At 43.1% G+C, this 27931-nt stretch overlaps 1 protein-coding gene across 2 annotated transcripts in view; it reads left to right on the forward strand.

The window, feature by feature from the left end:
* LOC115104440 (inactive phospholipase C-like protein 2) overlaps positions 1 to 27401 on the forward strand; it is a 61585-nt gene extending 34184 nt beyond the window's left edge. The window contains exons 4-8 of one of the 2 annotated variants that reach the window (XM_029625844.2): positions 5847 to 8330; positions 12658 to 12861; positions 19301 to 19376; positions 23823 to 23932; positions 26770 to 27401. In XM_029625844.2, coding sequence (XP_029481704.2) covers positions 5847 to 8330; positions 12658 to 12861; positions 19301 to 19376; positions 23823 to 23932; positions 26770 to 26976 — 3081 coding nt within the window. In that variant the 3' untranslated portion in view covers positions 26977 to 27401. Of the gene's footprint in view, positions 1 to 5846; positions 8331 to 12657; positions 12862 to 15595; positions 17258 to 18010; positions 18169 to 19300; positions 19377 to 23822; positions 23933 to 26769 lie in introns of those variants that run through there. The other variant, XR_010461110.1, reaches the window with a different exon arrangement.
* Positions 27402 to 27931: the final 530 nt, after the last annotated feature.

Here is a 27931-nt window from a genome sequence, read left to right on the forward strand (position 1 = left end):
GTGTAACGTGTAAAGATGTGCTAAGGTGTAGGTTGTAAACAAAGATGTGCTAATGTGTAGCTTGTAAAGATGTGCTAATGTGTAGCTTGTAAAGATGTGCTAATGTGTAGCTTGTAAAGATGTGCTAATGTGTAGCTTGTAAAGATGTGCTAATGTGTAGCTTGTAAAGATGTGCTAATGTGTAGCTTGTAAAGATGTGCTAATGTGTAGCTTGTAAAGATGTGCTAATGTGTAGCTTGTAAAGATGTGCTAAAGTGTAACGTGTAAAGATGTGCTAATGTGTAGCTTGTAAAGATGTGCTAATGTGTAGCTTGTAAAGATGTGCTAATGTGTAGCTTGTAAAGATGTGCTAATGTGTAGCTTGTAAAAATGTGCTAATGTGTAACGTGTAAAGATGTGCTAATGTGTAACGTGTAAAGATGTGCTAATGTGTAACGTGTAAAGATGTGCTAATGTATAACGTGTAAAGATGTGCTAATGTGTAACGTGTAAAGATGTGCTAATGTGTAAAGATGTGCTAATGTGTAACGTGTAAAGATGTGCTAATGTGTAACGTGTAAAGATGTGCTAATGTGTAAAGATGTGCTAATGTGTAACGTGTAAAGATGTGCTAATGTGTAACGTGTAAAGATGTGCTAAGGTGTAGGTTGTAAACAAAGATGTGCTAATGTATAACGTGTAAAGATGTGCTAATGTATAACGTGTAAAGATGTGCTAATGTGTAACGTGTAAAGATGTGCTAATGTGTAAAGATGTGCTAATGTGTAACGTGTAAAGATGTGCTAATGTGTAACGTGTAAAGATGTGCTAATGTGTAACGTGTAAAGATGTGCTAATGTATAATGTGTAAAGATGTGCTAATGTGTAGGTTGTAAACAAAGATGTGCTGATTTCCTTTATCTACAAGACCAGACGAGTGGGGGTTACAGTGAAGTTTAGACCTCTGCCAGTAATGGTGTTAAACAAAATAGCTCACCAGCAGTTCTTCATCACAATCGCCACTTAATCATATGAAATACTGAAGCTTTCTCAAAGGTAGAAGATACATAGGCTACAATCTGTGGACCATACCACCCAAACATGCTTACAATGGTTTACGTTTTGGAATCCGGTCATACAATTGAGATGTAGGCCTATAGAGTGTATTGGAGGATCATTTCATTTCTGAACATGTCTCCCAGCACTGTTTTGAACATGAAATCCTCTGAGTTGCACCTTTTTAACCCTCTGTGTACACCTGCAGACTATAGAATGAAAGAAAAGCTCTAGCCCTGCCTACAGAGAGGCTTGTCTGTCTTTTTAAAAGTGCATTCATGGCTTAATGTGGCCTTCCCTTTTGTCTCATTTCAACCTCAAGTATGATAATGAGGGGCAGGAAGTAGCCAACTAGAATAGATAAAATGTCAGGATGCTGTTGCTATTCTTTCACCAGGATGAGGAACCACAGAATCAGACGGGTCAAGACTTTCATATGCCGTACTAAAGAAAATATGTGACCTTGCCTACTATTGTTTGTAGGCTATGAAGTCTGTCACAGCCTGTGATTCTTATTAAGCTAAATCTTATAGCATAATAGAATTGGTCTCCAAACCTCAAGTGTTACAACAAAATCAACTGAAACTCTAGGCTATGCAACCGTTTTGACAAAAATTTTATTATAATTTTTTTCATCAGCAAAGCATGTTAGAATTTCCACTCAAACTAGCTTGCCATTCAACATGGTTGATAGGAATGCATTGTAAAAAAAAATAAAAAATTCTAAATGCAACATCCAACAATTGTAAAAGATTTTGTTGAGTTACACTTCATATAAGGAAATTCATTAGGCCCTAATCTATGGATTTCACATGACTGGGAAGATAGATATGCGTCTGTTGGTCACAGACACCTTAAAAAAAGACAAGGGCGTGGATCAGAAAACTAGTCAGTATCTGGTGTGACCACCATTTGCCTCACAACGTGGCAAATCTCCTTTGCATAGAGTTGATCAGACTTGATTGTGGAATGTTGTCCCACTCTTCAATGGCTGTGCAAAGTTGTTGGAAATTGGCGGAAACTGGAACACACTGTCGTACACGTCTATCCAGAGCATCCCACACATGCTCAATGGGTGACGTGTGATGAGTATGCAGGCCACGGAAGAACTTGGACATTTCAGCTTCCAGGAATTGTGTACAGATCCTTGTGACATAGGGCTGTGCATTACAACGCTGAAACATGAGGTGATGATGGTGGACGAATGGCACAACAATGGGCCTCAGGATCTCTTCACGGTATTTCTGTGCATTCAAATTACCATTGATCAAATCCGTAGCTTATGCCTGCCCATACCACAACCCAACGGCCAGCATGGGGCACTCTGTTCATAAAGTTGACATCAGCAAACTGCTCGCCACACAACGTCATACACTTGGTCTGCGGTTGTAAGGCCGGTTGGACGTACTGCCAAATTCTCTAAAACGACATTGGAGGCAATTTATGGTAGAGAAATTAACATTACATTCTCTGGCAACAACTCTGGTGGACATTCCTGCAGTCAGCATGCCAATTGCACACTCCCTCAACTTGAGACGTCTGTGGCATTGTGTGACAAAACTGCACCTGTGTAATGATCATGCTGTTTAATCAGCTTCTTGATATGCCACACCTGGCAGGTGGATGGATTATCTTGGCAAAGGAGAAATGCTCACAGGGATATAAACAAATTTGTGCACAAAATCTGAGAGAAATAAGCTTGTGTGTATGGGAAATTTCTGGGATCTTTTATTTTAGCTCATGAAACATGGGACCAACACTTTACATGTTGTGTTTTATATGTTTTTATTTCCAAATATATTTGGTGGTGCTCATAGTCAATCATAAACTTTAATATTCAGCAGTTAATGTCTGTCATTCAATTCTTTCTACAACAAGGGTAGTCAGATTTTTCTTGACCCAAAGGTAATACATTTTCAATGGCCTTTGCCCTGGGGGAGAAGCACATAGACTTTCATGAGAGCCATTACTCTTTAGTAAGTGCACACAAGCATGGGCAAGATCACATGGCAGGCACAGGGACATTGAACGTCGCAGGCCATTCGATCAGGGATGGCAGTGCGCTGGTTGCAGGACGATGGGCGCTGAAGCCTTCCCCACATCTAAAGCTCCATATGCATGCTGTTTATTTCAGTATAAACAACTTGCATGAGAACCAGCCGCACGCTTGTCTATGTATTTTGAATGCCCATTTTAAACTTCCAATTGGCCAAAATATTGGGTGAAAACAAATTGGAACCTCTTAGTAATGTCATTAATCTTTTCATGGAAATGGAATCTATTCACTCATAAGTCAGGCACTTTCAGCATGCATTGAAGACTTCATCTGATGCTAGTCAATTGATGCAGAATTCATGTTTTATTTAGTTCAGCTTGAATCTGGATGAATGTGGAAAGGTTAAAAATAAAGGTGCTGGAACACAACAATGACACAGACTACTTGGGAAATGTCACGCACGTGGCCAATACACTACTAGATCTGTGTGGGCTGTATCCTTTTTAGGGGGGGACTCATTGTGGTTCACCCAGAATGCACTGTGACGGGCACTTTAAGTCGAGCAACACAATTGTTCAAGGAGATTCTTCAAGGTAACGGTCCTCAGTTCTCAAGAAAAATAGAAGGGGTTGGGGGGAGTTAGGAAAGACGTATACACAAGATATGTCAACAAACAGTGTTCTTCACATCATGTGACGCACCATATATGGTATGCTGCTCTCAACTTTGCTTTGACCTCTTTGTTAGCATCTCATCAAATCAGTTTATTGTATGCGTACACAATTTAGCAGATGTTATAGTGGGTTCAGTGAAATGCTTATGTTACTAGCGCCTAACAATGCAGTAAAATGTCAAATAATCCCCCCAAAAAACAAACACGAGATATCAACAAATTTTGGAACAAACCTGAATAGCACTGTAACAGTAATCCAAATGCAATTTATATGTATGTACACTTGATTAATTTAAACAGGATATACTAAGAGTGATATGGACGGCAGTAGATACTGTATATTACAGTGAGAAATTATGAATTATGATGCATGAATTAACCCACTGAAACATGCCCCTTTTAACAATTGTTTATGTTCCCTCTTAGCTGAGTTAGAGCTTTGCTAAAGTTATTTTAAGCTCTCTACAGCCTATAGTTTCAGTATGAAGCACTTATCCAAGGTCAAATATTTATAGACACTGGGATAGCTTGGCAACATTCCTTAGAGGATGTAATTCATCTTAACCTGGTGTGCTGCCTGTGCCCCGTTAAAAAGACAGCTAGATGACCGGTAGCCTTCAGGTGTCATGTGTGGCTTGTTGTTTATGTTGGCCAATCGAAGTGGCAAAGAGGCTCAACATGTAGAGAGTTCACTAATTCAATGCAAGATGGAATACAATTATGGAATTAACAGTTTGCAAAATGAGAAGGAGTAGGCTACAACGAGCAACCAACAGGTAGGATATTGTTGGAATGGGGTTGGGGAGAAAGCCCAGCATTTAGCCTAGCTAACTATAGCTTCTCTAGGCTACTCCAGTCAAGACCGGTACTGTTGTATGGGATTATAAATAACATTGGAAATGCTGCACCTACGATAACATCTGCAAATCTGTGCACACAACCAATAAAAGGTTGTTTGAGCCTCTCCCTCGCGCAGCAGCAGTACTCAGGTTAAAAACGTACACGTATTTAGAATATCCAAATAAATGACAAAAATTCACGATACTATTCATATAGTGAAATTATTTCAAATCCCCATCCCTACTGCCTAAGCACAACTGATTATATCCCATATACTGGCCGCTTCCTCTTTGATTGGAGTGTGATTTGCTTCCCCAGAGTCAAGAATTTAACTGCACGCATTTCACAAATGTTTTAATTATTTAATTTTATTGAGCCGAGTTTAGTTCGATAGTTCTCTCCCTCTAGTCTCTGCGAGGTAGGGCTGAAAAGAAAACATTGATGACCTCTAGACCATAAAGGCCTGCCATCACCAGCAGCAACATGGACAAAGAGAATTAGCAGGCTGCCATACCGCTGCATTATGCCCAATATTTGAACATTATGTTTTATACTTCACAATGTTCCTCGTGGCTATTTTCGTCGTGGCTATCTTATTTTTTGGTCCTTCTGAAACTAATAAATCATAACTGTGTTTAATTAATACATAGTTACTCTGGGGTTAAGCCTGAGAGGTAAAATACTGTTTAATAGAGATTAATTTAGTAAATAATTTTCTCCGTGAAAAGCAATGCTCACAATTTTTAAAGTTTTTATTTAATTTTTACCTTTTATTTAACGAGACAAGTTCTTATTCTTATTCTTAAATTCTTATTTAAAATGACAACCCACTGTTTGCCGGTAGGCCAACTTACTTGTTCAGGGGCAGAAGGACAGATTTTTTTTACCTTGTCAGCTCGGGGATTCGATCCAGTAACCTTTTGGTTTAACCACGCTCTAACCACTAGGCTACCAGCTGCCCCAAAAGAATTGCAGTTAGAAGTCAAACACTGACATTAGGCAGCTCCAATCATCAAGGAATGCTAAGGAGTTAAACAGATTTCATAGCAAATAGCAGTGAAATAATCAACCCATTTCAATAGGCAGACACATGCTCAAATGCTTAGTCATACAGAGTCAGGAATACTCTCACTTTTTGAGTTGGCCTATAGTATATCTCATAAATTAAATATTTTGCTTCCAGCTCAGAGAAGTGATTTAAAGAGTATCCTGCTCCTCTTTTTACCTCTAAATCTAAAGTGATTTACTTATTTTCTGCTTGTTTACAGAACAGGTATTCAGGTTTTTGCTTTTCTTCCTCAGGATGGCTCGAGGCAGCGCAGAGAGAGGAAGAAGACTGTTTCGTTCAGCAGCATGCCCACTGAGAAGAAGATCAGCAGTGCGAGCGACTGCATCAACGCCATGGTGGACGGCTCTGAACTGAAGAAGGTCCGCTCCAACTCCCGCGTTTACCACCGCTACTTCCTCCTGGACGCCGACATGCAGTCTCTAAGGTGGGAACCTTCCAAAAAAGAGTCAGAGAAAGCCAAAATTGATGTCAAGTCCATCAAAGAGGTGCGGACAGGGAAAAACACAGAAACGTTTAGGACCAACGGAATATATGATCAGATATCAGAGGACTGTGCCTTCTCGATCATCTATGGGGAGAACTATGAGTCTTTGGACTTGGTTGCAAACTCTGCCGATATGGCCAACATATGGGTGACCGGGCTTAGATACCTGATATCCTATGGGAAACACACACTGAATATGATTGAGAGCAACCAGAACAACATGCGCTCCTCCTGGCTCGGGGACCTCTTTGAGGAGGCTGATGCCAACAACAGCAAGCACGTCAGTCTATGTGCTGCCGTGCAGCTAATTAAAAACCTAAACCCTGGACTCAAAAACGTTAAGATTGAACTCAAGTTTAAGGAGTTTCACAAATCTAAAGATAAGGTGGGATGTGGTGTGACGAAGGAGGAGTTCATTGAAGTCTTTCATGACCTTTGCACAAGACCAGAAATGTATTTCCTTCTTGTCCAGTTCTCTAGCAACAAGGAATTTCTAGATACCAAGGACTTAACTATGTTTCTGGAGGCTGAGCAGGGTATGGCACAAGTAAGTGAAGACACCAGTCTGGAGGTCATTCAGAGTTATGAACCTTCCAAAGAGGGGCAGCTCAAGGGCTGGCTCTCCCTTGATGGGTTTACCAATTATCTCATGTCGCCAGAGTGCCACATCTTTGACCCGGAACAAAAAACAGTGTGTCAGGACATGAACCAGCCCTTGTCCCACTATTACATCAACGCTTCCCACAACACATACCTGATCGAGGATCAGTTTAGAGGCCCCTCTGACATTACAGGGTACATCCGTGCCCTCAAGATGGGCTGTCGAAGTGTAGAACTAGATGTCTGGGATGGACCAGATAATGAGCCTGTCATTTACACTGGCCACACAATGACCTCGCAGATAGTCTTCTGCAGTGTCTGTGACGTCATCAACAAATATGCCTTTGTTGCATCTGACTTTCCCCTGATATTGTGTCTGGAGAACCACTGCTCCTTAAAGCAGCAGAGGGTCATGTTTCAGCAATTGAAAAAGATTCTTGGTGACAAGATTTACATGGTTCCACCTTCACCTGAAGACAGCTACCTGCCCTCACCCTTTGACCTCAAGTGTAAGATCCTGCTGAAGGGGAAGAAGCTGGGCACAACCTGCATTAGCTCGGAGGGTGAAGTGACTGATGAGGATGAGGGGGCTGAGATGTCACAAAGAATGAACATTGAAGCCGACGAACAGCAGAGCATCCCACTGAAAAAGTTCCAGCTGTCCAAGGACCTCTCTGACCTGGTAACGTTGTGTAAATCGATTGCGTTCAAAGACTTCCCAACAGCTTTCCAAAGCCAGAAGCACTGGGAACTTTGCTCGTTCAATGAGGTCTTTGCCAGTCGCTGTGCCAATGACTTTCCAGGCGACTTTGTTAACTACAACAAGAAGTTATTGGCGAGAGTCTACCCCAGCCCAATGCGGATCGACTCTAGTAACATGAACCCTCAGGACTTCTGGAAGTGTGGTTGCCAGATCGTGGCAATGAACTACCAGACCCCCGGCCTGATGATGGACCTAAACATTGGCTGGTTCCGTCAGAATGGGAACTGTGGGTATGTGCTGCGACCAGCCATAATGAGGGAGCAGGTGTCATATTTCAGTGCCAACACTAAAGACTCAGTACCTGGTGTGTCTCCTCAGCTCTTGCACATAAAGATCATAAGTGGACAAAACTTCCCCAAACCCAAAGGCTCAGGCTCCAAAGGAGATGTTGTTGACCCTTATGTCTATGTGGAGATCCATGGCATCCCTGCTGATTGTGCAGAGCAAAGGACTAAAACTGTCAATCAGAATGGGGAGAACCCACTGTTTGATGAAAGCTTTGAGTTTCAGATAAACCTACCTGAGCTAGCCATGGTGCGCTTCGTGGTGCTTGATGATGACTACATTGGCGACGAGTTCATCGGCCAGTACACAATCCCCTTCGAGTGTCTCCAGCCGGGATTCCGGCACATACCGTTACAATCCCTAACGGGGGAAGTACTTCCCCACGCCTGGCTATTCGTCCATGTGGCCATCACCAACCGAAGGGGCGGGGGCAAGCCTCACAAGAGGGGACTCTCTGTGCGTAAGGGCAAGAGAAGTCGGGAGTACGCCACCATGAGAGTGCTGGTCATCAAGGCTGTGGACGACATCTTCAAGACAGCCATACTGCCACTGAGGGAAGCCACCGACCTCAGAGAAAACATGCAGGTAAGGGAGTGAACATTATTTGTAATAAGGGTTACATGGAGAAAATTGGACCTCTCTGAAATGAAAAATAAATTTGACCTAATCGCTCACTGAACATATTTTAAATATTTTTTTAATAAGTGACCATCCCCTATACCCAAAATAGTAATTAAAACAAAGTGGATAGCAGAGAACATGTCTACTGTTTACCCTCACGTCTTGGACAGACCAGAGCATCGCATGGCAACGCAGGAATTCTTTATAGCGCACAGGGCTGAGGGCCAGAAAGTTGTGGGCTCACAGACCACCATGGACAACAGTAGAAGTGAAAATATCTCCTTTATAGTAAAAGCATTGCATGAATCTATTATTGTATTTGCAGGTCTGAGAAAAATATATAATTTTTATAAAAATGTCAGGCAATTCTACATAATCTTTTTTAATACCACACAATGACCAAAATTACAGGCTAAGAATGGACTGAGCGATAGCTTATGTGTTCATCTTATCATATTTCTCCAATGCCAAATCGGTGTACTTGGTTTGCAACGAAGCTGTCCCTGTTTGCAAATGATTAGGAATCTGATCATGGTTATTTTAAAAGTTAGGCCTACCTTTTCACCCCAGACAGAGTAGGCCTACCTTTCCACCCCAGACAGAGTAGGCCTACCTTTCCACCCCAGACAGAGTAGGCCTACCTTTCCACCCCAGACAGAGTAGGCCTACCTTTCCACCCCAGACAGTAGGCCTACCTTTCCACCCCAGACAGAGTAGGCCTACCTTTCCACCCCAGACAGAGTAGGCCTACCTTTCCACCCCAGACAGAGTAGGCCTACCTTTCCACCCCAGACAGTAGGCCTACCTTTCCACCCCAGACAGAGTAGGCCTACCTTTCCACCCCAGACAGAGTAGGCCTACCTTTCCACCCCAGACAGAGTAGGCCTACCTTTCCACCCCAGACAGTAGGCCTACCTTTCCATCCCAGACAGAGTAGGCCTACCTTTCCACCCCAGACAGAGTAGGCCTACCTTTCCACCCCAGACAGAGTAGGCCTACCTTTCCACCCCAGACAGAGTAGGCCTACCTTTCCACCCCAGACAGAGTAGGCCTACCGACACATACAAATGTAAGCTTTAACTGCTGGCTACTTTTCTTCTGTGGCTTAACCCAACAAGAGACGGTCAGAAGGTTTTAGCTAAAAGCTGTCTGGGTTTAAACATCTTCTATTGTACATAGTGAACAGTTTAATCAATTGATAGTGATAGATTTAGATGACTTCCCAACCAAAGTCTGTTTTGTCTCATCGGCAATAGAAGGTTGTAGCTCAGCCTCTTAATGTCAAAGAAAGGAATAATCTGTGTCATGTCTTTCCTGGATATTTTACAGCTTGTTTCTAGCATAAAACATTGCGGACCAAAGCACTGTTATCGATCACTTTATATAATCGGATCCAATTTAATTTTCTTCAAAATCTTAAGCTAACAAGGGGTAGGCCTGTGCTTTTTGCCATTTAAAAAAATGATAGATACCCTCTCAATTCCGAGTGTTGGTTTTAACTTAACAGCCCTTCACTGACACGGGGTAGGATATTTAAAGAATGCGTGATGGGTGGAGGAATTGACTGACAAATCTATGGCTATAGCAGCCTATAGCCTAATTTTGTCTGTCAGACAGGTAGGCCTGAGTAACCATTGTGTAAATTCCGATCCATCCCTAAGCATTGACTTGTAAAAAATCACCAATTTATTCCTAGTTTCTATTTTCCAGGCTAGCCTACATTATGTCATATATTTTTCAGGGAATGTGCATGTTTTAATAAAGTCGTGGATGAGTCGTTTGAATCCAAGTTTATTTACTCATCCTCCTACATGGGAATGTTTTTGTTAGAATATGAACACTGACCCCTAGAGTCAAGCGGGGATCACAGTGAGATTTACTACAAAGACTGTGTAGCATCTAAAAATAAAGCTCCCTTTGGCAAGAGAAAACAAAGCCACCAAACTTGATTTAAGCAGATTTGATCTAATCCATGTGTATTGCACAACAGTCGAGACAGACTCGAGGAGACTTCGCAGCTCAGAGCCAGACTGGTGAAATCCCCACTGGAGCGCTGAGGCCCGGGGTTGATATTCAGATATCCAGGTAGTGGCTTATGAGCATACCTTCTAATATATCAAATGGAAAACGTGTTATGTAATGCTGCACTGTGGCGCTTATGGGCTTGTCAGTAATAATTCTAGAAGGAGATTACTGTATGCTGTCTAAAGGAAAAATTACCACAAATTATGTTGAAGTGGAGTGGAAACGAGACTAGTGCGTCACCTATTTTCAAAAGAGCAAAAAACACATATGGTGTTTTACTTCAAATTTTCACTCGGTAAACTGTTAGCAGCAATGATCAATCTTTTATTGGTTGAAAAAGGACATAACAGAAAGATATCGACCAAAAGATGAACAGTAGGCTATTGTTACCCACTACCCACATGACAATTTGCCTGTTCAGACTATCCACCTACATCTGCTTTTGTGCATTCCTGTGTGCTCACTAGGTTCCCACTGGGCCCCCCATGAGCTAGCCTACTTCAAACAGCTGGTCTTTTCTGGTCTGAAGCAATACTGAGAAATGTGTCAGAAGGAAGTTGCATAGACGATTGTTCCCCCACTGTGTGGTTGGTCTTTTGTGGTGGTGCATTGTGTATTAGGGTTTATTTTGGTCACTCTGTTTACATTGCAGTCATTATGTGATAACAGGCCACTGGCCCTGAGACTAACACATCTTGGGCGTTCTCTCTGTGGCTGTTTGTCCTCCCGGTTGTTTACACACTGTTTAAATTGGGCTTTTCACAGGAAGGTTAGGATTTTTGTGCGTGCGTGTGTGTGTTATCGAATGACTAACAAAAACCAACAAAGGTTCTTGGAGGTAAGAAGTACTCTTAACCACTTCCTATCACAGGGTGTTTCTCTGTACTTATACTTCTGCTTCTAGCCTGTTAATTAGTAACTACATAGGCCACATTAACTTAGGTAACTTAACAGAGCTCAGTTGTTATTTTCTGCGTTAGATAATTGAAAACATTAGGAATCATCTAATCACTGATCTTCATTCATAATGAATCAAACGAACCAGCTGAATGAGATAATTACTCAAGTGAACTTTGTCACAGCAGTGATCTTTATCTTAAATGACTAAAAACCAAACTGAAATGAAAACAAATGGGAACTCTGAACTGTAATAATTCACTTGTCATTCATGCCCTAGTACCCTTGAGGCTAATAATGTTTTGCAACTTTGTCTGCATTAGGGGTGTGAATGTTTTAACGTTAAAGAAATTGGGATCATTAACATTAATAAAAATCCCTAACCGGAAAAGTTTATTTTTATTTTTATGTAGATCCAGAAAGTAAACAGCATAGTTGGTCAATTTCCTCAACAACTAAGAGCTTTGAAGCACGAGGCACTTCACTACTGTTTTGCTGCCCTGGCTACCACGCTGTGAACAGTGTGAAGTGAACCCATGCATATGTGCAGATACTGTGTGAGAGTGACGTGTTGCATCTCTCTCATCTCAATATCCTAGCCTTTTCATTGATGATAGGCCCTGCTTTACTGAAGTTGCGAGACATTGCAGGCCAAGAAATTGCGAGATATTGCATTGCGAGATAGAGCTTTTGATTGCCGATAAATAGCCTAGGCCAAGTGCACAGTTCTGACTCTGTCTGCCTGTTGGTCGACCTGCCTATACTGTGCCCCTCCCCTCTCTCTCCGTCCCTCGTTAGCTCGCTATGAAAGAAGTGTTTTCGGAAGTACGGCAACTCCCAAAATAGTACGGCAACTCCTCCATTCCCAAAATACAAAATCTTAGGAGTCGATTCCTAGCGGAATTTAATCTTGACACTCAGAAATGGGAGTTGACACGTTATTTTGAAGTCGACTCTCCACCACTACGTCATTGTTGTTAACAGTTGGAAAAATGGCTGAGAAAGGCAAGCGACAGCGGCAAAGTCCTGTAGGCAATACTTTGAGAAGGAAATGCAAACATTGCGAGGTGGAATTGAGGTACATTAATGCTTAACCATCTGAAAGGGACCCAAACCGTTGCAGGCAGCAGCACATCTGCATCGTGAATTCACATGGAATTTGATGAATGTTTCTTATCGTTTTAACAAAATGGTTTCATTTGTCACATCCCTAGTCTGCAGTACAATATTCTGCATCTTGTCCATTTATGAAAGCTTGAGTTGTTTTTTTATCTTCCACTTTGTCCCGTGTTCTTTGTCTTCAATACAACAACAGTCTTTAGTTCATCATCAAACGGACACCAACCCAAGCTTTCATGTTCCTTTGCAGAATGCCATAGTGCCCTTCAAGGAACTGTGTGGCCTCTCGGCAGTGGCCAACCTGAAGCAGTGCATCCTGGCCCTGTCCTCCCGGCTGACGGGGGCTGACAACAACCCCCTCCTGGTGTTCAACCTCAAGGACCAGTACCCCACCATGGAGCCCCAGGGCCTGCTACCAGATGTCCTGAAGAAGGTGGTCACTGCCTATGACATGGTGAGTACAGGAGGACTTTTGTTTGAACAGTATCGTGTTTTTTTCTTATTTAATTATTATTATTATTTTTTACATTTCCTTTGTTTTATAAGGTTAGTTGATAGAGGACATTCTTTTTTAGGACCAGGACTTGAAATCTGAGATTTTAGACCACTACTAATGTGCTGGTTGTAAAAACAACCTCAAAACACCTAGAAAATTAGCTTGACTCTAATCAAGTCAAGAGGAGGGTGTAGTGGGATTTGAATGGTAACATGGGGGTAAGAGGGTTAGGTAATAGGGCAGGGGTGGGTTGTTTTAATCAATTAATTTAATCAATGTTGACAATGGACTGAAGTTATATAATTAAGCAATAAGGCATGAGGTTCTGTGGTATATTGGCCAATATACCACGGTTATGGACTGTTCTTAAGCATGACACATCGCAGAGTGCCTGGGCACAGCCCTTAGCCGTGGTATACTGGCCATATACCACAAACCCCCAAGGTGCCTTGTTGTTATTATAAACTGGTTACCAACGTAATTAGAACAGCAAAAATAAGTGTTTTGTCATACCCATGGTAAACGGTCTTATATACCACGGCTGTCAGCCAATCAGCATTCAGGGCTGGAAACACCCAGTTTATAATGTGTCATTGAGGCTATTTCAATACAGACCTATTACGCCTTACACATCACCGTAATCAATGTACAGTGGGGCAAAAAAAGTATTTAGTCAGCCACCAATTGGGCAAGTTCTCCCACTTAAAAAGATGAGAGAGGCCTGTAATTTTCATCATAGGTACACTTTAACTATGACAGACAAAATGAGACAAAAAAATCCAGAAAATCACATTGTAGGATTTTTTATTATTTTATTTGCAAATTATGGTGGAAAATAAGTATTTGGTCACCTACAAACAAGCAAGATTTCTGGCTCTCACAGACCTGTAACTTATTCTTTAAGAAGCTCCTCTGTCCTCCACTCCTCTAATGGCACCTGTTTGAACTTGTTATCAGTATAAAAGACACCTGTCTACAACCTCAAACAGTCACACTACAAACTCCACTATGGCCAAGACCAAAGAGCTGTCAAAGGACACCAGAAACAAAATTGTAGACCTGCACCAGGCTGGAAAGACTGAATCTGCAATAGGTAAGCAGCTTGGTTTGAAGAAATCAACTGTGGGAGCAATTATTAGGAAATGGAAGACATAAAAGACCACTGATAATCTCCCTCGATCTGGGCTCCACGCAAGATCTCACCCTGTGGGGTCAAAATGATCACAAGAACGGTGAGCAAAAATCCCAGAACCACACGGGGGGACCTAGTGAATGACCTGCAAGAGAACTGGGACCAAAGTAACAAAGCCTACCATCAGTAACACACTACGCCGCCAGGGACTCAAATCCTGCAGTGCCAGACATGTCCCCCTGCTTAAGCCAGTACATGTCCAGGCCCGTCTGAAGTTTGCTAGAGAACATTTGGATGATCCAGAAGAAGATTGGGAGAATGTCATATGGTCAGATGAAACCAAAATATAACTTTTTGGTAAAAACTCAACTCGTCGTGTTTGGAGGACAAAGAATGCTGAGTTGCATCCAAAGAACACCATACCTACTGTGAAGCATGGGGGTGGAAACATCATGCTTTGGGGCTGTTTTTCTGCAAAGGGACCCGGACGACTGATCCGTGTAAAGGAAAGAATGAATGGGGCCATGTATCTTGAGATTTTGAGTGAAAACCTCCTTCTATCAGCAAGGGTATTGAAGATGAAATGTGGCTGGGTCTTTCAGCATGACAATGATCCCAAACACACCACCCGGGCAACGAAGGAGTGGCTTCGTAAGAAACATTTCAAGGTCCTGGAGTGGCCTAGCCAGTCTCCAGATCTCAACCCCATAGAAAATCTTTGGAGGGAGTTGAAGGTCCGTGTTGCCCAGCAACAGCCCCAAAACATCACTGCTCTAGAGGAGATCTGCATGGAGGAATGGGCCAAAATACCAGCAACAGTGTGTGAAAACCTTGTGAAGACTTACAGAAAACGTTTGACCTCTGTCATTGCCAACAAAGGGTATATAACAAAGTATTGAGATAAACTTTTGTTATTGACCAAATACTTATTTTCCACCATAATTTGCAAATAAATTCATTAAAAATCCCACAATGTGATTTTCTGGATTTGTTTTTCTCATTTTGTCGGTCATAGTTGAAGTGTACCTATGATGAAAATTACAGGCCTCTCTCATCTTTTAAGTGGGAGAACTTGCACAATTGGTGGCTGACTAAATACTTTTTTGCCCCTCTGTACCTTAATAATACGAGTGTTTATAGAATTCCCTTCGTCCCCCATTTTGAATATTTCATTACTTATCTACTCTATTTGCTACAATACAGTGGGCAAGATAAAAACAACATGAAAGCTCTGCTAGATTATCCAACGTGGCCATGGAAAAACACTTTAGGAGCATCTGATATTTCATCCTCAAATCTGTAGCCTATTTTCTCTGAATATGTATTGAATACGCTTTAAAATATTCATACCTTGATATTTCTGTTTGACACCAGCTGTTTTCTGTGTCAGACATGTTTGCAGTGTGCTGTGCACAAAGCAGAAATCCTGGAGAAGTATTGGTGAAGCTTATTATCCACTGCAGAAACACAGGTCAAAGGGTACAGACTGCATTAGTACACCATTAGCATTGCATGTCATTTACCTAATGTATTCATAATGTCTCATTCTCTTGACTTTAGAACCCCCACACAGAGCATGACGGTAATGTGCTAACTAACCTGCGAACAGATGAGTCGTGTCTCACTCACTGAGAGTCATGGGCAGCCGTCAGTGAAGTTTGGATCATGAGTTAAGTGTTAGACATTGACTCTTGCGTGTCCTCAGCAATTTTGATGAAAATATGAAGTGAAAGAAGATCAAGTCGTGTACAGTTTATGTAGAAGGACTGAGAAAATGAATAAATATAATTATTGCTGACATGCCCCCTGCCTGTGCTTCTCACAGAAACCACTTCATGTTACATTTTATTCCCCCAACATTTTCCCTGGTTGCCACTATTCTTGCTCATCCAAATACAGTTGAAGTCGGAAGTTTACATACACCTTAGCCAAATACATGTTGTGTTCTTTGGCTCGCAAGTCTCCCCCTTTTTCCTCCAAACATAACGATGGTCATTATGGTCAAACAGTTCTATTTTTGTTTCATCAGACTAGAGGACATCTCTCCAAAAAGTACGATCTTTGTCCCCATGTGCAGTTGCAAACCGTAGTCTGGCTTTTTTATAGCGGTTTTGGAGCAGTGGCTTCTTCCTTGCTGAGTGGCCTTTCAGGTTATGTCGGCATAGGACTCGTTTTTTACTGTGGATATAGATACTTTTGTACCTGTTTCCTCCAGCATCTTCACAAGGTCCTTTGCTGTTCTTCTGGGATTGATTTGCGCTTTTCGCACCAAAGTGCATTCTTTTCTCACCACAGAACGCATCTCCATCCTGAGCGGTATGACAGCTGCGTGGTCCCATGGTGCTTATACTTGCGTTCTATTGTTTGTACAGAGGAACGTGGTACCTTCAGGTGTTTGGAAATTGCTCCCAAGGATGAACCAGACTTGTGGAGGTCTACAATTTTTTTTCTGAGGTCTTGGCTGATTTATTTAGATTTTCCCATGATCAAGCAAAGAGGCACTGAGTTTGAAGGTAGGCCTTGAAATACATCCGCAGGTACACCTCCAATTGACTCAAATGATATCAATTAGCTTACCAGACGCTTCTAAAGCCATGACATAATTTTCTGGAATTTTCCAAGCTGTTTAAAGGCACAGTCAACTCAGTGTATGTAAACTTCTGACGCATTGGATTTGTGATACAGTGAATTATAAATGAAATAATCTGTCTGTAAACAATTGTTGGAAAAATGACTTGTCATGCACAAAGTAGATGTCCTAACCGACTTGCCAAAACTATAGTTTGTTAACAAGAAATTTGTGGAGTGGTTGAAAAATGAGTTTTAATGACTCCAACATAATTGTATGTAAACTTCTGACTTCAACTGTATGTAATCTGTCTCATCACAATTGAAGTCACTCCAAGTTACCCTACAATTGACCCTGTGCACTCGAGGTGAATTGCTGAGCGGTATTGTGCTCAACCATGACGCTGCTAAAAACTCTGCGTTTAAAATGGTGCATTTCAGAATTTTTAGGAGTTGAGAAATAAATAAGTATGAATGGAAAGCCGGGATCCACCTCTTTTTAAAAAATGCCATTTTCCCCTGCGATTGAATGAAGACTTGTTGTGCATTGACTGCTTGTCAGGTTGCAGGTTTCCCTCCCTATGGCAGTCATAACTTGAATGCACTTTGAGAGGAACATTTCTCTCATAGGACACACAACATCAAACCGACTAGGTAAATAGATATACACTATTTTACTATGGGGTTGTCTGGTTTTTCTAATCATTACTTGTTTTGTTTGCAGAGGAAAAGAACATGTGGACTCTTCCAGTATCATCACAGTGCTCCTCTGCAGAAATTATCTTAATTGAATGTGTTGTTCTTCGTGTTGTTCTTTGTGTTGTACATTGTGTCGATTTTTCTAGAAAAAATGTAGGGAAGTACCAATGTGTCACAAAGTACTAGTTTGTTAATGATAACTATTGCCATTTTGAAGCCTTGTAAAACACTCCCAGTAGCACCACTAAATACACATCCACCATAGCTAGTCTTTAGTGAGCAACGCCAGCGTTGAGTTCAGCCACTTACCTCTCAATCCACTATAAATACCTCCCGATGTTGCTGTGTCTGTCACCAAGGCTATAATTTCTTCACCCATTAGTAAAGTAATCAGTGTGCCTGACAGCCTCCAGCCCTGTTACTGCAGCTGTGGACTGTCACAAACAGCCCCCCCTCCTCCCTCACACACCCCGCACGCCTCCCTCAGCTTCGTCACGACGTGTTACACTCATCACAGACTGTAGGAATGCTCTGGGTTGCCCTCATAAAACTAGGTTTGATGCCCACCTCAATAAATATATAGGCCATATTGTTAATTGTCAGGGCTTTCAAATAATTGTGTAAATCACTCCTAATTTTCAAATTGATGTATCACCAAAGAACATGTTCTAATTAGTTTTTTTCCCTAATATCCCCATTTGGGTGTAGAGGGCTGGAGTCACTGTTTGAAACCATCTCCATTTTCACTGCCTGAAGTGGAACGCCCAGCCCAGCAGTCCACCATGGACAAGCTGTCACAGACACACAGTCACAGTGCTGCCGATCCCCTTAGCGCCCGTCACATCGCTCTCAATGCTCCTAAATAGGTACTCTCTTCTTTCTCACTGGCTGGAAATCTGGCACAGCAACGGGGATCGATCTCGGGGGCATGTTGTTGGGTCACCGGCCGACCGTCAGAGATTGACTTGGCAACTGGATCTCTGCTGAAACAGCTGCCCACGCTCCCCACCCCAAGGTCCCGCCCGGTCTGCCTTGGCAATGGAACAAGACTGTCTGCCTTTTATTATGTGACCTTGCAGTGCTCTTAAGTCACTGAGGGAATGTAGAAGTCAATTACGCCAGAGCAGCGAATATAAAGCCCAACACCCGTACCACTAATTGAAACGGAAGGCTGCTGTAACTGTGTCATCTCGCCCCAGAATCGCATTAAGAAACCTATTCTAATTTTAGATGATACATCATTTCCTTCAGATGATCGTATTAATTGCACTCCGAGAGACGGTAATAAGGGAGAAAGATCCAGATGGTCATATCCGTGTGTACGGCTTCTGGGTCACGCAGTGGGTATTTACCAGGATCCATGACAGTAAACACACGCATCATTAACCTCCCGAAATACCCCCGATGTACCAGGGATGTATTTTGGGGTGTTTTATTTTTAGGTCAGGCATTAGAAGTGCAAATGGGCCTCTGTGATCAGAGCCACCATGACAATTTTAACACAGTCATGGAGGTCAGAAGTGTGTGCACTCAATTAAGGCAGGGAGCTAAATTTAGCGGTCCGCTACCCAGCTGTAATGCCACAGATAAGGCTGTGTTACGCCTCTGAACGAGGCCTATCCTCTCTACAACAGATTGCTGTAATAAACAATAATAACCTACTCTTGAAATCACATGTTTTCAGACCAACTCTGAAACAGGACTGGAGCGTCATATTATAACATGCAATTACTGTAATACCCTAGCTGTCTTGCAAATTTCAATAACATACTCGGATACACTCTCCTCCCTCTGTTTTTTACCGTGCCTCAGCACAACTCCCGCTGCTTGGCCCTTCTATCTCTGTAATAAGGGCCAAGGCTTCTTTCTCCCTTGCACTGGATACATACTCCGCAAACCCGCCAAAAAATGAAGATAGCTCACTACCGCAGGATGCCAGGCTGCTGTAAAGGGAGTAAGAGGTTCAACTGGACTGTCTGCTTTCTCCTCTCCTGACAGATGATCCAGACCAGCAAGACTCTGCTGGAGAACTCCGAGGGAGCCTACGACCGAATACTACTAACCCAGAAAGCAGGTAAGAGAGGGAAAGAGATGACTAAAGAGCGATGTTTAGCATGAAAAGCCCATTTCTCTGCAAAGATCCACTGTCCCTCAGATCTTCCCTACTTCCTTTCATATACAATCACCCCCCCCCACCCCCCCCATCTGAAGTCTGCCATAGAGAGCGGCAGCTAACAAAAAAAGATGGACTGATTTATGCCGGCCCTGTTACATAAGAGTTATTAACATTTGATTCATGCTCATTTCTGTGACCCGGCTGCTTTGAAACACTGCTTTGGTTCTGCCTGGTTTTTGATGATTCTCACGGCATCGGGCCTCGCTGCTCCTCTAATTAGGAGTGTTGCAGCTGAGGTGGTAAACACCCAGGTTCTGAACAGAACAACATCAAAGACTGGCAGGCGGCTGCGGTCTCTTTATGCCTGGTTTCCACCAGGAACCGCACCGCTACAAGACGTGCAGAATGAGATCAAGCCCATCTAATAACAATTGAAAGGGAATAATTTACCAGAATGGATTAAAAAAAGTGTTGTTTTTTTTGTCTGAGCAATTGATTGGAAAATAATTGATCTCATTGTTAGAATTCTGCGTTTGCACTTTGATATGAATATTGCAGCTTGTGTGCTCTTGCAATTGTATTATATCTGTGCGCTTAGCACTGTTTATCCCGCTCCTCTGGTGAGAGTCTCTGTGAGAATAGCCTTCTGGCCCTGCATAATGACTTGACTTGAACAGGGGCAGTGTTAATCCATTCTGCTCTGGGGCGTGGGGGATCGGAAGGATCTTGGAGCCTTGATAGGGTGATTGGCAGCTCATCAATGGAACACGCTGGCAGAGATCCCACCCTCCACTACTCGCTCCAAGGTGGGAGAGTCTTGGCTTGAGAAGCTTTCAGAATGTTCACCCTCTCTTCCCCCCCCCCATTATGAGGGGAACTCGACAAGGTGGAAAGACCTCTAACGGTGCAAACTGCAAAACTAAATTGTGTGCTTTAAATGCAGCATAAAATTGACCTGTAGATTTACTACAGTACAAATAAAATCATATTCAATGACAGGATCATTTAGACGTCTGTGTCTTTCATCTAATGCAGAGCATTTCAGCAACGTTTCCCATCTAAGATTTGTTTATGTTTTATTTCTCATGGAGTAGCTTGTTTGGAGCGCCGAGTGAGGAAAAACAGGCCATCGTTCCGGGGGCTGGGATTTATTGGTTTCCAGATGGATGACATATACAATATTCATAGTCTGTTGTCTTGGCTCATCAAGGGGGTGGAGAAGTGTCTTCTTTAACTGAGGTGTGTGTCGCAAATCAATGGCTTCTCGCCGTCATCTCCTCTTAGTATTCATCACAACACCAATAGGACCTGCCTTCAAGCTGCTGCCCGAGACATTGGTAGTCTGAGAGTTAAGGTGTGAACTGCCTGAAGGAACGGTGCTGAAAGAGACAACAAAAACATCTCTTACTCTGGGAAGAAGGGAGATACGGAATTGTGCTCACTTTTGGTGCTCGTTAGATCTATAGTATTACAGTATATTGTGTCCATAGTCTGAAAGCATTCCTCTTCAAAGTTGATATGAACCCATCACACTTTGTCAATGTATGGTTATTTTCCTCTAATCTTTGAAATGTCTATGAAAATGAACCTGAAAGTAACTAGGGATGGGCACACGTACACAGTACTCGATTTAAGGTTTGCATTTGTTTACTAATTACTCGAATACAAGTACTCAATTCACAAATGCAGCAATTTATTATGTTACATTTATAAGCACTGACATCATTTCAAACTCGGGTAAGGTGTGTGTTCTTTGAGGAGTATATCAAGTGCATTGAACATTTTTTAAGTTTGGTTTTCAGTTGTGTATCAGAACAAACAGCATAGCACCAACTTTTTTTTGCCTTCAGCACCGTTTCACTCTAACATGTGAGTCCTCAAATACAGAAATTCTTTCAAATTCTACCTAACTAGGCCACTCAGTTAAGCCAAAACGATAGGCTAGTGAAGGTAGGAAATGTTTCATGAATTTGTATTGTTTTATTAGTTAATATGGGCACACATGACTACTTAACAGGTTAAACATGGACTTCCACATTGGCCGCCCAAGGCTTTTGGTCACTACCAGGCATCATATCAAATCTACTGGGCTGGATTCAACCTCCAACATTTTGCAAAATAGGACACAGCAGACGGTAAACTAAGCAACGAGAAAATCACGTTATAATTTCATCGATACGTGTTGTCAGCTGTGAGTGCGAGTGGAAAATGGGTCAATACAAACTGTATTCCCTCCGGACAGTGAGCAGAACATTCCAGCAACAGCTACTGGAGTTCTGTGTAATCCATCATAACCATCCAGAGAGAACAACCCGCCTCAAAAGACCCCCTGGGTAACAATGAACAAAGCTCACTACTTACTGTCTGAAGCGCACAGATCAAATGCAATACTTGACACTCACACAGGTACCAAATAACATCTGGGACAACTCAATAGCTGAACCCCAAAAGAGTAATGGACAGAGTAATGCTTATAACAGATCCCACCTAGGTTAACTTTTACAAGCTACCAAGAAAACAAGCTAAAGAGAAAATGTGGAACATAAAATGAATGGAAAAGCCCCATTACAGTAATGACCTGTGGCCATTAAATACAGTAGGTGATATTCTACAGGGTCAAATGCATCATCTGTTCAGGAGGTTTGGGGACACTTCATCAATGTGTTGCTTTTGCGATTCAATCCATTATTAATAAAGCTAGTAAACAGGCAGATCATCTTTTATAACATATCTGTACACGCATGCCACCGTTTGATACCAACATTTAGCCTCGGCTACAATACAGGTTGGGGAAACGGTTTCATGAATATATCCTCTGACTGGGCACTGTGGTCCAAGTTCATTGTACTGACAGTTATTGAGCTCCAGGTATACGAGGGAGAAGATTACACCATCTAAAGAAGCTAATCCCTGATGTATTGTCATTGGCCACGGCAAAACCCTTTCCTACCTGCCGCTCAGTTATGGACTGTCAAAGGTGACTGAGAACCTTTGGTGGCTCCATACAGTCTCTGTCAGCGAGCATAAGCTTGCCGAGAATTGCGTTTGAAAGGGCTTGCTCAGAATGACAGAATTAGTCCCCCGCCACACACCCCCAACTCTATACTGCGTTGCTAAGCAACCCCTGCTGAGAGTTGGTTGTGTGTGTGCGTGTGTGTGTGTCCAGCACAGTCATGGTTCATGAGTACAACAGCAGTGACTGTAGTTGCAGCAGCACAGCACCTCAGGGTGGGGGATAATCATTACGATGTTTCACAGTGAACAAAATCATAAAGGCTGGGAGTAACAGATTATTAGCACAGTGTATGGTCCAATTAATTTGTTTTTTAAAGTCTATGCTTTAACCATTCTCTGTAAACGAATACAATATTAGCCTCAGCCAGGGCCTAATTTGTGAACATTCCTTTGGCCGTTTTCTCAGTCTCGACTCTTCATCTAGGTCAGGTATGTGCTAACTGCTGAAGTGCCAATATCACAGACCTCCTCAGAATCATCATCAACATCCAACCCACCCCACCGTATATCTCACATGTACGGTATTTGGTGTTGCCATGGAAACAACACCAACAGGGCTGGGAACCGACCCAGAGCTGATAGAGCGCCGCGATAGATCTGAGCATGCTCAGTCCGACCGTTTCAGCTTGTGTGTGTGTGCGCCATCAGCTGAGTCTGGTGAAGCTATTAGTAGTATACCGAGCACCTTAACGGCCAGACCCTCAGCTGTTGCCCTGATGTTGTGGACTCCACTGCAACCTGACTCAAATCAAACACCCAGCAATGTTCGTCTGTGTATCCTAACGGAGAGAAGCACTCCGTCAGAGAGAGAGGAGGAAAGAGGGGAAGGAGAGGAGGAACAAAGCTCCTCGGGAGACAAGTCCCTCCTCTGCTCAGTGCCTTGATGCTAATCCACAGTGAGGGGATGTCATGTCTGTCTGCCCTGCCCATACTAGTCTTGCTCTCTCTTTCTCTCACACTCTCAAGAGAAGATGTCTCTCACTCCATCTTGACCTCACCAGCCTTGCTTCCGTCCTCATGTTGTCTGCTGGGCAGCTGTTTTCAGACTAGTGTAATTTCTATAGACAATGAAAACAGAAACTGAACCAGGTAGTTCTAGTACTGTGTGCACACTGAGAGACAGACGGTTGAATACTTAACGTATGATCATCTAATGTGTGTTGGTGTTTTATCATTGTCTCACATGTCAAGAATGAAACCAAATGTGTGGAGGCTTTATAACTTAAGGTTTTTCCCCCATAGTGCTGACACTTGCCAAACCCCAATTGGCATTTCATGCAAACCTAGCATATAAATGCATTGAACATTGTACGTCAATGCTAGCCTCTGGGACAAATGTGTGTGAATACAGTGTAAAACTCATGTGTCCCCTGACCCCTCTCTCCCCAGCGATGGAGTTCCATGAGAACCTCCATGACATGGCGGTGAAGGAGGGCCTGAAGGGCAGGAAGCTGGCCAAGGCTGTGGAGAGCTTCACCTGGAACATAACCATCCTCAAGGTAAGGATAATGACCACCTAGTTTGAGTAATTTGTTTTTGCAATCTTTTTTGTGTGACAGTTTTTAGCTTTTGTTTAATCTATTTTAGCTACCAGTAAACCGTTTAAAACCATTGCGTAAAAATCGATCTGTGGACAAAATAGATCAAAATGGTTTGCATTAAGAGGTAGCCCTGATTCTCAGACACAGGAGTATCTCATCTGCCTGTATGAAGCAGGATATGACATCTGACACCTCTTGCAGCAGGGATGTCCCTCCTACCATTAATTTGCTCTTCAGACTGTCTGTCAACTCCTGTCTGAAGCCTAAAGTGCCCTCGGAAAGTATTCAGACCCCTTGACTTTTTTCACAATCGTCAGCAATCTACACACAATACCCCATAATGACAAAGCAAAAACACGTTTTTAGAAATGTTTGCAAATGTATAAAAAACGGAAACCGTTATTTTCATAAGTATTCAGACCCTTCGATATGAGACCCAAAATTGAGCTCAGGTGCATCCTGCTTCCATTGATCATCCTTGAGATGTTTCTACTCCTTGATTTGGATTCCACCTGTGGTAAATTCAATTGATTGGACATGAATTAGAAAAGCACACCTGTCTATATAAGCTCCCACAGTTGACGGTGCATGTCAGAGCAAAAACCAAGCTATGAGGTCGAAGTAATTGTCCGTAGAGCTCCAAGACCGGATTGTGTCGAGGCACAGATCTGGGGAAGGGTACCAAAACATTTCTGCAGCATTGAAGGTCCCCAAGAACGCAGTAGCTTCCCTCGTTCTTAAATGGAAGAAGTTTGGAACCACCTTGACTCTTCTTAGAGCTGGCCGCCCGGCCAACTGAGCATTCAGGGAAGATGGGCCTTGGTCAGAACCCAATGGTCACTCTGACAGAGCTCTAGAGTTTGTCTGGGGAGATGGGAGAACCTTCCAGAAGGATAACCATCTCTGCAGCACTCCACCAATCAGGCCTTTATGGTAGAGTGGCCAGACAGAAGCCACTCCTCAATAAAAGGCACATGACAGCTCGTTTGCCAAAAGGCCCTTAACAACTCTCAGACCATGAGAAACAAGATTCTCTGGTCTGATGAAACCAAGATTGAACTCTTGAATGCAAAGGGTCACGTCTGAAGGAAACTTGGCACCATCCCTATGGTGAAGCATGGTGGTGGCAGCATAATGCTGTGGGGGTGTCCGTCAGCGACGGACTGGGAGACTAGTCAGGATCGATGCAAAGATGAACGGAGCAAAGTACAGTGATCCTTGATGAAAACCTGCTCCAGAGCACTCAGACTGGGGCAAAGGTTCACCTTCCAACAGGACAACGACCCTAAGCACACAGCCAAGACACTGCAAGAGTAGCTTCGGGACAAGTCTCTGAATGTCCTTGAGTGGCCCAGCCAGAGCCCGGACATGAAGCCGATCTAACATCTATGGAGAGACCTGAAAGTAGCTGTGCATCAAAGCTTCCCATCCAACCTGACAGAGCTTAAGAGGATCTGCAGAGAAGAATGGGAGAAACTCCCCAAATACAGGTGTGCCAAGCTTGTAGCGTCATACCAAGGAGACTCGAGGCTGTAATTGCTGCCAAAGGTACTTCAACAAAGTACTGAGTAAAGGGTCTGATTACTTATGGAAATGTGATATTTCTCAAATAATTAATAGATTGACAGAACATACTTTGTCATAGATGGACAATATTAAAATGAGATGAAAGGCGAGTTCCTAACAAGTTCAGGCAGCCAAGCTAGAACTCTGTGAGATGTTCACAGTGATGGGGACAGACGTTTTGATCAAGAGAGACCTTTAGAAAACAGACACATTTTCTCTAACACGAAATATACCAATATGTATTTTACAATTATAAGGAAGGTGAACTCTTAATAGTTTTGATTTTTTTTTTTATTTCAAGCCTTATTCATACAGTTTTGTTGAATAGGAAATAATCATAAAATATGATCTGTGTACTTGAGCTTGTGTCCTCGAAAGTGACTACACCTTTGCAATGTATAACTATTTTTAACAGAAAGGTGAGAGTTTAATCTTGGAGTATGCAGCACTACTAGTTTATTGTTTATCTCATGATAAATAATTACTTCTTGGGATTACATAGATTACATTTTCGATTGCATTTAGTTACATGTAAGAGGTTTAACTTAATGTTTTGTTTTATTGAGGGCAGGCATAGGTAGTGAATTTAAATTCAAGAAACAACTTCCGAGCAAACACTTCAGAGATTCTGATTCCACAGTGCAGTTGAGCTTCACTAAATGAGGAAAACATTTTGTTTACAGAAGGGACATAAGGTTTATATTGACATTTGTTTTTCAGATGCAGCGCGGTGGAGTAAGAGCCTATGTCTGAGTTAGTTAGATTGTACACACTCAGTCTGATGTATTTGTCTTCATGCCGTTCATTTAATCCCTGTGTCAATGCAAGTGCTAATTATCGAGGAATGACCTTCCACATATTTATTTGTGATATTTGCATGCATTAATTGCATGCTCACCTCATGAGCGTTTGGGCTCATCATTTATACATGGTCCCTGGGAAATTGAGTTGGTGCCTGGTGAGTGTTTGGCTACGCTGCATAATTCATTATACACAGAAGCAGCGGTTACGCTCCTTGGGTATTGGGGAGGTGTAGGACTCCAATGTCTGACCGCATACAACTAAGATTAAACAGTTAGTACCACACTACTCTTTCGCTTCGTGACCTTTTTAAAGTATTATTGGTTATACCCTTTTGTCTTTCTGTTTAAACTGGAGATTCAAGTTGTTGATACATGCTCCATTGTCTGTATATTGCCATTCCTGTCATGTCCCTGCCTTCCCTCCAGGGCCAGGCGGACCTGCTGAAGCACGCAAAGAGTGAGGTCCAGGAGAGCCTGAAGCAGATCCACTACGCCGCCCTCACCTGTAACCTCAGTAAGGACGGGCCTTCAGGGAGCACGGCAGGCTCCGAGTCCAGGACCCGACCACGCAGCCTGGACGCCATCCCCGAGAAAGCCATGGGGGAGGACGAGCTCTCTGAGGAGGACAACTGAAGGCTTACGCCCTAAACCCTTCATACCTTCAAGCCCCTTGCCCTACCCTAGTGGCACTCATACCCCCAAGCACCTTTCCCTACCCTAGTGGCACTCATACCCCCAAGCACCTTTCCCTACCCTAGTGGAACTCATACCCCCAAGCACCTTTCCCTACCCTAGTGGAACTCATACCCCAAGCACCTTTCCCTACCCTAGTGGAACTCATACCCCCAAGCACCTTTCCCTACCCTAGTGGAACTCATACCCCCAAGCACCTTTCCCTACCCTAGTGGAACTCATACCCCCAAGCACCTTTCCCTACCCTAGTGGAACTCATACCCCCAAGCACCTTTCCCTACCCTAGTGGCACTCATACCCCCAAGCACCTTTCCCTACCCTAGTGGCACTCATACCCCCAAGCACCTTTCCCTACCCTAGTGGAACTCATACTCAAACCCCCAAGCACCTTTCCCTACCCTAGTGGCACTCAAACCCCCAAGCACCTTTCCCTACGCTAGTGGCACACATACCCCCAAGCACCTTTCCCTACCCTAGTGGCACTCATACCCCCAAGCACCTTTCCCTACCCTAGTGGCACTCATACCCCAAGCACCTTTTCCCTACCCTAGTACCCCCAAGCACTTTCCCACCCTAGTGGCACTCCCCCAAGCCCCTTGCCCTACCCTAGTGGAACTCATACCCCCAAGCACCTTTCCCTACCCTAGTGGAACTCATACCCCCAAGCACCTTTCCCTACCCTAGTGGCACTCATACCCCCAAGCAACTTTCCCTACCCTAGTGGCACTCATACCCCCAAGCACCTTTCCCTACCCTAGTGGCATACATAAATCTCCTTACCGCAGTCCCACACAAACCTGACTACAGTATACCTGTTCTAGTGCCGTTGCCACACAACTATTCTTATTCCAGCGCCGTATACAACCATTCCATTCCCACCCCAGTCCCACTCAAA

This window comes from Oncorhynchus nerka, linkage group LG3 (genome assembly GCF_034236695.1).
Source record: "Oncorhynchus nerka isolate Pitt River linkage group LG3, Oner_Uvic_2.0, whole genome shotgun sequence".
NCBI lineage: Eukaryota > Metazoa > Chordata > Actinopteri > Salmoniformes > Salmonidae > Oncorhynchus > Oncorhynchus nerka.